General features: G+C 62.7%; 1 protein-coding gene across 1 annotated transcript; it reads left to right on the top strand.

Moving 5' to 3' along the window:
* Positions 1-319: 319 nt before the first annotated feature.
* GAS2L1 (growth arrest specific 2 like 1) lies at positions 320-12,427 on the top strand. The gene is made up of 6 exons (XM_061465650.1): positions 320-443; positions 1,374-2,006; positions 3,891-3,998; positions 4,130-4,226; positions 6,700-6,892; positions 11,643-12,427. Exons 2-6 carry the CDS (start codon positions 1,380-1,382, stop codon positions 12,418-12,420), a joined length of 1,803 nt encoding a protein of 600 aa, XP_061321634.1. The 5' UTR covers positions 320-443; positions 1,374-1,379; the 3' UTR covers positions 12,421-12,427.
* Positions 12,428-12,703: the final 276 nt, after the last annotated feature.

Below are 12,703 nucleotides of genomic sequence, written 5' to 3'. Positions count from 1 at the left end.
CACTCCTACGGGCGCGCGACCAGTTCTTGTGGCGGTTGGTTCCTTACCCCCACCCCCCCCCACCCCCCCGTTATTCCCGTTATTCCCGGATCCCGGTTGGCGCCGCTGTTCCCGGTTGTGACGGTTGGTTTTTTTATGCCGATCCAATAAACCCCGCTGTTTGTATCCGCACCAACCTCTCGCTTCCCATCCGCGGCCATGCAGCCAGTGCGGAGGGGGGGGGGGGGGGGGGGGGGATGGGGGGGGCCGTTTCGTCCCGCCCGCCCCGTTTCCCCCCCCTTTCTTCTCCGTGTCCCGCCTCCAACTTCCCGGCCGGGGCGCGGCGGCAGCGCGGGGCGGGCGCTCCCCGCACCGTTCCCCGCATGGCGGCCGCGGGGCCCCCCCCGAGCGCAGCGGGCGGGAGGAGCGGCCCCGAGCGGCGGTAGCGCAGTGAGGAGCGGGCGGTGAGTGCGGGATGGGGGGGGGGGGGGGGAGGAACCGGTCCTTGGGTCCGTTGTGTGTGTGTGTGTGCCCCCCCCCCCATGTCGGCATCGGCCGCGCAGGTGCTGAACCTCCCCCCCCCCCCCCCAAACACCCCAGCAGAGGGGACCCCCCCTGCAAAGGGAAGGGGGACCCCAGCTATAGACCCCCCCATAAAGGGAAGTGGGACCTTGCTAGAAACAGCCCCCCCCCAAACAGGGATCTCCCCAAGGGAAGGGCTCCCTTCCCGTTTGGGGCTAGGGAGTCCCCCCATGCCGGGGTGTCTATGGGCATCGGCCGCGCAGGTGCTGAACCTCCCCCCCCCCCCCAAACACCCCAGCAGAGGGGACCCCCCCTGCAAAGGGAAGGGGGACCCCGGCTATAGACCCCCCCATAAAGGGAAGTGGGACCTTGCTAGAAACAGCCCCCCCCAAACAGGGATCTCCCAAGGGAAGGGCTCCCTCCCGGTATGGGGCTTGAGTAGGAACCCCCCCCCATGCAGGGACATAGACACCCCCCGGCACAGGGGACTCCCCTGCAAAGGGAAGGGAGACCCCAGGTATTGACACCCCCAAAGGAAGACACCCCCCCTCCCCGGCATGGGGCTGGAGTAGAGAATGTGCACACACAGAGCAATGGGGGGTCACTGGGGCACCCCCAGGAGGGGATTCACCAGCTCTTGTATTTCTGCCCCCCCCCAGTTGGGGGGAGCCATGGGGGTATCCCCAAGTGAACCCCTAATAGGGGGGTATCTATGGCTCCATCGCGGGCCTCCCCAGGGGGGTGATGCACACCATGACTGGGCAGCTGACTCATTCAGCATGGGGGGACCTGTCTGTGGGTGAGGGGAAACTGAGGCACGGGGAGGGGACACACCAAGGCAAGGTAAATACCCCCCCCCCATCCATCCATAGGCAGCCATGGCCGACCCCAGCCACATCCAGTCGGCTGCTTCCAAGAGCATCCGTCCCTTCCGCTCAAGTGAGGAGTACCTGGAGGCCATGAAGGAGGACCTGGCCGAGTGGTTCAACACCCTCTACGACCTGGACATCCATGCGGATACGTTCCTGGAGAGCCTGGAGACGGGCGCTCACCTCTGCCGCCACGCCAACAACGTCACCCGCAGCGCCCGCGCCTTCCAGCGCCGGCACCCGGAGCCGGGCGCCCGCGTCCCCCGCAACGAGGTGCAGTTCCAGGCCAAGAACGTGGCGCCCGGCTCCTTCGTGGCCAGGGATAACGTCTCCAACTTCATCCGGTGGTGCCGGCAGGAGCTGGGCATCCAGGACGTGCTCATGTTCGAGACCAACGACCTGGTGCTGAAGAAGAACGAGAAGAACTTTGTGCTCTGCCTGCTGGAGGTGGCGCGGCGGGGAGCCAGGTTCGGCATGTTGGCCCCCATGCTCATCCAGATGGAGGAGGAGATCGAGGAGGAGATGAGGGACCCAACGGGGACCCGGCGCCAGGAGGGCCGGGACCCACAAGCACCCTCGTACCCCGGGCAGGCCCGACCCATCTCCCTCTGCGACCTGAAGAACCTGGATGAGCTGGTGAGACCCACTGTGGGGCCAGCGCTTCACCCAACGGGCTATGGGCCTCTCTCTACACTCAGTGGGGTGCTCTGTGGACCAGGGGAGGTCCCTATGGCCCATGGGATGTCCTCTCTATCCACCCAGTGGGGTGCTCTATGGCTCTGAGGCCCATGGGAGGTCCTCTCCATCTACCCACTGGGTGCTCTATGGTCCAGGGGAGGTCCCTATGGCCCATGGGAGGTCCTCTCTATCCACCCAATGGGGTGCTCTATGGCTCTGAGGCCCATGGGATGTCCTCTCTATCCACCCAATGGGGTGCTCTATGGCTCTGAGGCCCATGGGATGTCCTCTCTATCCACCCAATGGGGTGCTCTATGGCTCTGAGGCCCATGGGAGGTCCTCTCTATCCACCCAATGGGGTGCTCTATGGCTCTGAGGCCCAGGGGAGGTCCTCTCTATCCACCCAATGGGGTGCTCTATGGCTCTGAGGCCCATGGGAGGTCCTCTCCATCTACCCAATGGGTGCCCTATGGTCCAGGGGAGGTCCCACCCATCCCTATGGCCCATAGGAGAGCCTCTCCAGCCACCCAATGGGTGCTCTATGGTCCAGGGGAGGTGCCTATGGCTCATGGGAGGTTCTACCCACCCACTGGGTGCTCTATGGTCCAGGGGAGGTCCCTATGACCCATAGGAGGTCCTCTCTATCCACCCAATGGGGCTCTTGGTGGCCGGTGGGAGGTCCTCAGTGGCCTCCTGACGTCAGGATGGGTTATGTGGGGGGGGTGGCCACGGCCACAATGACTGGGAGGGACGGACGGGACCCCAGTGTCACCCCCTGTCCCTGCATCCCCTCCTCCCCATGGCAATGGGGGGCACAGGACCTGCCCCCCCCCCCCCCCTGCCAGCACCATGGGGACAGAGAGAGGGACATGGGGACAAACAGCCATGACAAGGGGGTGCCCCCCCGGCCCGGCTCAGCGGGGATTAGAGCTGGGCTGGGAGCAGGAGCCGGATTAACACAGGGACACGGGGGGGGGGGGGGGAAATTCCCTCCCCTGACCCCTAAACTCAGAGCACCTCCAATGAGACCCCCATTCCCCATTGGGGATGCTGAGGAAGGGGATGGGGGGGGGGGTCACATCCTGCCCCTTGTCGGCCCCCCCCCCCCCCCCATCTCAGCGCCGCATTTTTCCGGGCTGCGTAATTCCTCTCCATGGGCTTTTATGGGCAGCGCCGGAGCCGGGGAGGAGCCTGTGGGGCCGCATCCGGACCCATGGAGCCGTGTGTGTGTCCTACGGGGGCAGCAGGGTCAGGACCCCACACCCTGCACCCCCCAAGCCCCCCCTGCCCTCCGTGGCCCTAAGGCCAGGGCAGGATGTGGCCGTGTCCCTGCATCCCCCCTGGATCCCGGCCTGATCCCTGACGTCAGCGCAGGCAGGAGGCACAGAGCAGGCAGGGAGCTGTGGGGGCACCTCTGCTATGGGGTCCCCTGTTATGGGGGGGGGGGAACCGCCCGAACCCTCCCCTTGTCTTGTTATGTTGAGGGGGGTGGGATTTAATCCCTTTCTATGGGTGCTCATGGGATGCTGGGGGTCCCTGCCCCATAGTGGGGTGCTCAAACCCCCCATGGGTCAGGGAATAGCTGGTCTGGGGAGGGATGTTCCCAGCTTTGGGGTGCTCTGTGCTCCCCACACCAGGGTCCGGGCACAAGTGGGCTCCATAGGTGGCAGATGGAGTGAGTTGTGCCTGTTCTCATAGGACCCCCCAAGGTCCGTCTCCCATGGGCTGTGGGTGCTGCAGGGGTGGCACCCAGGGAGCTCCGCTGTCCCCTCTGGGTGCACCCATCATAGGGGCTGCCCCATAGCAGGGTCTGGCCCCACTGATCCCTCGCTCCCGCTGCAGGTGCGGGAGATCCTGGAATGCTGCTCCTGCCCCTCCCAGTTCCCCATGGTCAAGGTCTCAGAGGGGAAGTACAAAGTGGGGGACTCCAACACCCTCATCTTCGTGCGGGTAAGAGGCAGCACCCACCGTGACCCCATTGTGTCCCCATTGTTGTCCCCATTGCGTCCCCACTGCTGCCCCACACAGGGCACTGGGGGTGTCTGTGCCCCCCCTGACGCAGGTGTCCCGGGGGGCTGCAGGTGCTGCGGAGCCACGTGATGGTGCGCGTGGGGGGCGGATGGGACACGCTGGAGCATTACCTGGACAAGCACGACCCGTGCCGCTGCGCCTCACTTGGTGAGTGCCCAAGCATCCCATAACAGTGACATCCCATAATAGTGACACCCCATAACAGTGATATCCCATAATAGTGACACCCCATAACAGTGATATCCCATAATAGTGACACCCCATAACAGTGACATCCCATAATAGTGGTATCCCTTAACAGTGACACCCCTCAATACTGACATCCCATGAAAGTGATACCCCATAACAGTGACACCCCATAATAGTGACAACTCTTAACAGTGACACCCCACAACAGTGGCATCCCATAATAGTGACATCCCATGATAGAGACACCCCATAACATTGATGCCCCATAACAACGACACCTTGTAATATTGACACCCCGTAACAGTGACATCCCATAACAGTAACGTCCCATAATAGAGACACCCCATAGCAGTGAGACCCCATAACAGTGACATCCCATAATAGACACCCATAACAGTGACACCCCATAACAGTGACACCCCATAATAGTGACACCCTGTAAAAGTGACACCCCATAATAGTGACATCCCAGAACAGAGACACCCCATAAAAGTGACACCCTATAACAGTGACACTCCATAATAGTGACATCCCAGAATAGAGACACCCCATAACAGTGACACCCTGTAACAGTGACACCCCATAATAGTGACACCCCATAACAGTGATATCCCATAATATTAACATCCCCATAATAGTGACATCCCATAATAGCGACACCCCATAACAGGGACACCCTATAACAGTGACACCCCATAATAGTGACATCCCATAATAGAGACACCCCATAACAGTGACACCCTGTAACAGTGACACCCCATAATAGTGACACCCCATAACAGTGATATCCCATAATATTAACATCCCCATAATAGTGACACCCCATAATAGCGACACCCCATAACAGGGACACCCTATAACAGTGACACCCCATAATAGTGACATCCCATAATAGAGACACCCCATAATAGAGACACCCCATAACAGTGACACCCTGTAACAGTGACACCCCTAACAATGACACCCCGTAACAGTGACACCCCATAACAGTGACATCCCATAACAATGAAACCCCTAACAATGGCACCCCATAATAGTGACGCCCCATCCCAGTACCACCGCTCTCACCAGTCTGTCCGCTCTGGGCCTCCCTTCCCTGATCCATCTGCAATGGAGGTGGTGACCCCGTCCTGGGGACCCCTGGTTGGGATGGGGCTGTGGGTGCGATGGGTGCCAATGGATGCAGTGGGTGCCGATGGGCGCCAGTTGGTGCAATACATGCAGTGAGTGACACCATGGGTGCCAATGATTGCAATGGGTGCAATGCATGGAATGGGTGTCAGTTGGGTGTAATGGGTGTCAATGGGTGCAATGCATGCAGTGGGTGCCAGTTGGGTGTAATAGGTGCCAATGGGTGCAATGCATGCAATGGGTGCCAGTTGGGTGTAATGGATGCCAATGGGTGCAATGCATGGAATGGGTGTCAGTTGGGTGTAATGGATGCGAATGGGTGCCAATTGGGTGTCATAGATGCCAATGGGTGTATTGCTTGCAATGGGTGCCAATTGGGTGTAAGAGGTGCCAGTGGGTGTGATGCATGCAATAGCTGCCAATTGGGTGTAATGGGTGCAATGCATGCGATGGGTGCCAATTGAGTGTAATAGGTGCCAATGTGTGCAATGCATGCAGCGGGTGCCAGTTGGGTGTAATAGGTGCCAATGGGTGCAATGCATGCAATGGGTGCCAGTTGGGTGTAATGGATGCCAATGGGTGCAATGTATGGAATGGGTGCCAATTGGGTGTAATAGGTGCCAATGGGTGCAATGTATGCAATGAGTGCCAGTGGCTGTAATGGGTGCAGTGCATGCAATGGGTGCAATTTGGGTGTAATAGGTGCCAGCGTGTGCAATGCATGCAATAGCTGCCATTTGGGTGTAATGGGTGCAATGCATGCAATGGGTGCCAATTGAGTGTAATAGGTGCCAATGGGTGCAATGCATGCAATGGGTGCCAGTTGGGTGTAATGGACGCCAGTGGGTGCAATGTATGGAATGGGTGCCAATTGGGTGTAATAGGTGCCAGTGGGTGCAATGCATGTGATAGCTGCCAATTGGGTGTAATGGGTGCAACGCATGCAATGAGTGCCAGTGGGTGTAATGGGTGCAATGCATGCAATGGGTGCCATTTGGGTGTAATAGGTGCCAGTGGGTGCAATCCATGCAATAGCTGCCAATTGGGTGTAATAGGTGCCAATGGGTGCAATGCATTCAATGGGGTGTAATAGGTGCCAATGGGTGCAATGCATGCCAGTGGGTGTCAATGGGTGCAATGCATGCAGTGGGTGCCAATGGGTGTAATGGGTGCAATGTGTGCAGTGGGTGCCAATGGGTGTAATAGGTGCCAATGGGTACAATAGGTGCCGATGGCGCAATGGGGTCACCATGCATGCGATGGGTGCCAATGGACCCTGACCCATCCCCTCTGTTCGCAGCCCACCGCCAGCCCCGAGCCCCCCCCGCCTGCCCCAGCCCCGGTCCCTCCCGGCGCCCCCCCAGCAGGGCCGTGGGGCTCACAGGCACCCCCAGGCCTGGCTCCAGGCAGGAGGGGGGGTCCCCGCGGAGGGCTTCAGCCCCACAGACCGGCCCTGGCAGCCCTGGCAGGAGCCCCGCACGCACCGCACTCAGGTACCGGGCGCTGCGGGCATGGGGGGAGCACCCACTGCTGCCCCACAGCACACCTCAGACCCATGGCAGTGCCCAGCCACATGGGGGGGTAATGGGGGCAATGGGGGGGTGGAATGGGGTTGTAATGGGAGGCAATGGGGGAGTGTAATGGGAGGCAGTGAGGGGGTGTAATGGGAAGCAATGGGAGGATGTATTGGGGTTGTAATGGGGGCAATGGGAGAATGTAATGGGGTTGTAATGGGATGCAGTGGGAGAATGTAATGGGGTTGTAATGGGAGGCAATGGGGGGTGTAATGGGAGGATGTAATGGGGTGTAATGGGGGGCAATGGTGTGTCTAATGGTGGGACAATGGGGGGCAATGGGAGTGAGGAATGAGGGGGACTTTAGGGCAATGGGGCGGTGCAATGGGGCAATAGGGTGAATGGAGGTGGAATGGGAGGACAGTGAGGGGGCAATGGAGGGAATGGGGGTGTGCAATGGGGGGTGCATTGGGAGATCAATGGGGGTTGTAATAGGGATGAATGGGGGGAAATGGGGGCAGTGGGGTCTGGAATGGGATAATGGGGGGTAATAGGGGATGTGTAATGGAGGGGTGCAGTGGGGGCAATGGTGGGAGTGGTGCAATGAAAGGGCAATAGGGTGGCAATGAGGGGAAATGAAGAGCAAGGGTGGTGTGCAGTTGGGATCAGTGGGGGGAGAAATGGGGAGCAATGGAGGGGCAATAACAGAACAATGGGGGACAAAGAGGTACAATAGGTTGCGTAATGGGGAGCAATGGGGGACAATGGGAATGGGGAATGGGGGAGTGGTCAATAATGGGTGCAGTGTTGGGGCAATATTGGGGTGCAATAGGGTGGCAATGTTGGGGGGCAATAGGCATCAGTGTTTGGTCAGTGTTGGGGTCAGTGTGGGTGACTATGGGGATGCAATGGGGGGGTCACTATTGAGGTGCAGTGGGGGGTAACTATTGGGGTGCAGTGGGGATCACTATTGAGATACAATGGGGGGATCACTATTGGGGTGCAATGGGGGTCACTATTGGGATGCAGTGGTGGGAGGTCACCATTGGGGTGCAATGGTGGGAGGTCACTATTGGGGTACCACGGGGGGGGGTCACCATTGGGGTACAACGGGGGTGTCACCATTGGGGTACAACGGGGGGGGTCACCACTGGGGTACAACGGGGGTGTCACCATTGGGGTACAACGGGGGGGTCACCATTGGGGTACAACGGGGGGGGGGTCACCATTGGGGTACAACGAGGGGGGGTCACCATTGGGGTACAACGGGGGGGGTCACCATTGGGGTACAACGGGGGGGGTCACCATTGGGGTACAACTGGGGGGGGTCACCATTGGGGTACAACGGGGGGGGGGTCACCATTGGGGTACAACTGGGGGGGGTCACCATTGGGGTACAACGGGGAGGGGTCACCATTGGGGTACAACGGGGGGGGGTCACCATTGGGGTACAACGGGGGGGGGTCACCATTGGGGTACAACGGGGGGGGGGTCACCATTGGGGTACAACGGGGGGGGGTCACCATTGGGGTACAACGGGGGGGGTCACCATTGGGGTACAACGGGGAGGGGTCACCATTGGGGTACAACGGGGGGGGTCACCAAGGGGTACAACGGGGGGGGGTCACCATTGGGGTACAACGGGGGGGGGGTCACCATTGGGGTACAACGGGGGGGGGTCACCATTGGGGTACAACGGGGGGGGTCACCATTGGGGTACAACGGGGAGGGGTCACCATTGGGGTACAACGGGGGGGGGGGTCACCTTTGGGGTACAACGGGGGGGTGTCACCATTGGGGTACAACGGGGGTGTCACCATTGGGGTACAACGGGGGGGTGTCACCATTGGGGTACAACGGGGGTGTCACCATTGGGGTACAACGGGGAGGGGTCACCATTGGGGTACAACGGGGGGGGTCACCATTGGGGTACAACGGGGAGGGGTCACCATTGGGGTACAACGGGGGGGGGTCACCATTGGGGTACAACGGGGGGGGTCACCATTGGGGTACAACGGGGAGGGGTCACCATTGGGGTACAACGGGGGGGGGTCACCACTGGGGTACAACGGGGGGGTCACCATTGGGGTACAACGGGGGGGGGGTCACCATTGGGGTACAACGAGGGGGGGGTCACCATTGGGGTACAACGGGGGGGGGGGTCACCATTGGGGTACAACGGGGGGGTGTCACCATTGGGGTACAACGGGGGTGTCACCATTGGGGTACAACGGGGGGGTCACCATTGGGGTACAACGGGGGGGGTCACCATTGGGGTACAACGGGGGGGTCACCATTGGGGTACAACGGGGGGGTCACCATTGGGGTACAACGGGGGGGTCACCATTGGGGTACAACGGGGGGGTCACCATTGGGGTACAACGGGGGGGTCACCATTGGGGTACAACGGGGGGGGGTCACCATTGGGGTACAACGAGGGGGGGGTCACCATTGGGGTACAACGGGGGGGGGTCACCATTGGGGTACAACGGGGGGGGGGGTCACCATTGGGGTACAACGGGGGGGGGTCACCATTGGGGTACAACGGGGGGGGGTCACCATTGGGGTACAACGGGGAGGGGTCACCATTGGGGTACAACGGGGGGGGTCACCATTGGGGTACAACGGGGGGGGGGGTCACCTTTGGGGTACAACGGGGGGGTGTCACCATTGGGGTACAACGGGGGTGTCACCATTGGGGTACAACGGGGGGGTGTCACCATTGGGGTACAACGGGGGTGTCACCATTGGGGTACAACGGGGAGGGGTCACCATTGGGGTACAACGGGGGGGGTCACCATTGGGGTACAACGGGGAGGGGTCACCACTGGGGTACAACGGGGGGGGTCACCACTGGGGTACAACGGGGGGGGTCACCACTGGGGTACAACGGGGAGGGGTCACCACTGGGGTACAACGGGGGGGGGGGTCACCATTGGGGTACAACGAGGGGGGGGTCACCATTGGGGTACAACGGGGGGGGGTCACCATTGGGGTACAACGGGGGGGTGTCACCATTGGGGTACAACGGGGGGGGGGTCACCATTGGGGTACAACGAGGGGGGGGTCACCATTGGGGTACAACGGGGGGGGGTCACCATTGGGGTACAACGGGGGGGGGGGTCACCATTGGGGTACAACGGGGGGGGGTCACCATTGGGGTACAACGGGGGGGGGTCACCATTGGGGTACAACGGGGAGGGGTCACCATTGGGGTACAACGGGGGGGGTCACCATTGGGGTACAACGGGGGGGGGGTCACCTTTGGGGTACAACGGGGGGGTGTCACCATTGGGGTACAACGGGGGTGTCACCATTGGGGTACAACGGGGGGGTGTCACCATTGGGGTACAACGGGGGTGTCACCATTGGGGTACAACGGGGAGGGGTCACCATTGGGGTACAACGGGGGGGGGTCACCATTGGGGTACAACGGGGAGGGGTCACCATTGGGGTACAACGGGGGGGGGTCACCATTGGGGTACAACGGGGGGGGTCACCACTGGGGTACAACGGGGAGGGGTCACCATTGGGGTACAACGGGGGGGTCACCATTGGGGTACAACGGGGGGGGGGTCACCACTGGGGTACAACGGGGGGGGGGTCACCATTGGGGTACAACGAGGGGGGGGTCACCATTGGGGTACAACGGGGGGGGGGTCACCATTGGGGTACAACGGGGGGGTGTCACCATTGGGGTACAACGGGGGTGTCACCATTGGGGTACAACGGGGGGGTCACCATTGGGGTACAACGGGGGGGTCACCATTGGGGTACAACGGGGGGGTCACCATTGGGGTACAACGGGGGGGGTCACCATTGGGGTACAACGGGGGGGGTCACCATTGGGGTACAACGGGGGGGTCACCATTGGGGTACAACGGGGGGGGTCACCATTGGGGTACAACGGGGGGGTCACCATTGGGGTACAACGGGGGGGTCACCATTGGGGTACAACGGGGGGGGGGTCACCATTGGGGTACAACGAGGGGGGGGTCACCATTGGGGTACAACGGGGGGGGGGTCACCATTGGGGTACAACGAGGGGGGGTCACCATTGGGGTACAACGGGGGGGGGTCACCACTGGGGTACAACGGGGGGGGGTCACCATTGGGGTACAACGGGGGGGGGTCACCACTGGGGTACAACGGGGGGGTCACCATTGGGGTACAACGGGGGGGGGGGGTCACCATTGGGGTACAACGAGGGGGGGGTCACCATTGGGGTACAACGGGGGGGGGGTCACCATTGGGGTACAACGGGGGGGTGTCACCATTGGGGTACAACGGGGAGGGGTCACCATTGGGGTACAACGGGGGGGTGTCACCATTGGGGTACAACGGGGGTGTCACCATTGGGGTACAACGGGGGGGTCACCATTGGGGTACAACGGGGGGGGGGTCACCATTGGGGTACAACGGGGAGGGGTCACCATTGGGGTACAACGGGGGGGGGTCACCATTGGGGTACAACGGGGAGGGGTCACCATTGGGGTACAACGGGGGGGGGTCACCATTGGGGTACAACGGGGGGGTGTCACCATTGGTGTACAACGGGGGGGGGGGGTCACCATTGGGGTACAACGGGGGGGGTGTCACCATTGGGGTACAACGGGGGGGTCACCATTGGGGTACAACGGGGGGGTCACCATTGGGGTACAACGGGGGGGGGGGTCACCATTGGTGTACAACGGGTACTGCTTCAACGCTCCCTTCCCTGTCCCCGCAGGCCCCGCGCCCGCCGCTGCTCGGGCGACAGCGACTCCTCGGCCTCCTCCGTGCCCAGCGCCCCCTCGAGCGCCCCGAGACCCCGCGAGGAGCCGGAGCCGCAGCGCTCCCGCAGCCCCGGTCCCCCCCGTGCCCCGCAGCGCTCCCGCAGCCCCGGGGCGCAGCCGCTGCTCCTCATCAGCCGCGGCCCCGCCGGGCAGCACTCGTGGACCCGCGCCCCGCCGCGGGAGGAGCCGGAGCGGGGCCCGCGCTGGTTGGAGCCCGCTCAGGAGCAGCGGCTGCTGCGGGAGCTGGAGCGGGAGCTCCTCGCCAACACCCGCGCCATGGCCGAGCTGGAGCGGGCGGAGCCGCCCCCCGCGCCCCCCGCCGCAGACTCCGCCTATTGCTCCTCCAGCTCCTCCTCATCCTCCCTCAGCGTCTTCGCCAAGGCCGGAGCCGCCGCTCCCCCCCGCACCGCCCGTGCGGGGCCGCGGCCCCCTCCCTGCAGCTCCTCCGATGAGAGCGGCGACGGCCCCGGCTCCGACACGGACTGGGGAGCGGCGGAGGACGAGCCCCCCCCGCCGCGGCCCCGCGCCCGGCCCCGCCTGGACACGCAGCCCCATAGGAAGCCGTCGAGGATCCCCACGCCGCGGGGCTGTGGGGCAGCGCCCCCCCGCGGCAGCCCCAAGGCCGGGGGGCACCGGCCGTGGGGGGCTCTGCAGAGCGTCCTCTCCTCCTTCCTGGAGCCCGCCTGGGCCCCGCGGGAGCACCAGGGGCTGGAGGAGGACTCGTGGCCGTGAGGCACCCGCGGGGTGATGGCGATGGCCCCGACGGACCGCAGCCGCGGTACCGGATACCCGGCCGGGACCTGCGGCGCTTGGGGACTGTTGGCGACGGGCCCCGGTCCCGTGGGGGACAAAGGCAGCGGGGCCCGGAGCAAGGAGCTGCAGCGTGGGCACACGGGAACAGGGCTGGAGAGGAAGCGGCTCCAACCCCAGCTGCGCCTCTCCTGTCCACTCCTCTCGTCCCCCTTCATCCTCATCATCATCATCTCCTCTCGTCCCCCTTCATCCTCATCATCAT

Source organism: Pezoporus flaviventris, unplaced genomic scaffold (genome assembly GCF_033815535.1).
Source record: "Pezoporus flaviventris isolate CSIRO_AGI_PZ_B2104156 unplaced genomic scaffold, CSIRO_AGI_Pfla_v1 ptg000041l, whole genome shotgun sequence".
Lineage (NCBI taxonomy): Eukaryota > Metazoa > Chordata > Aves > Psittaciformes > Psittacidae > Pezoporus > Pezoporus flaviventris.
The sequence above is the reverse complement of the archived record's forward strand: the minus strand, read 5'-3'. Positions and strand labels throughout refer to the sequence as shown.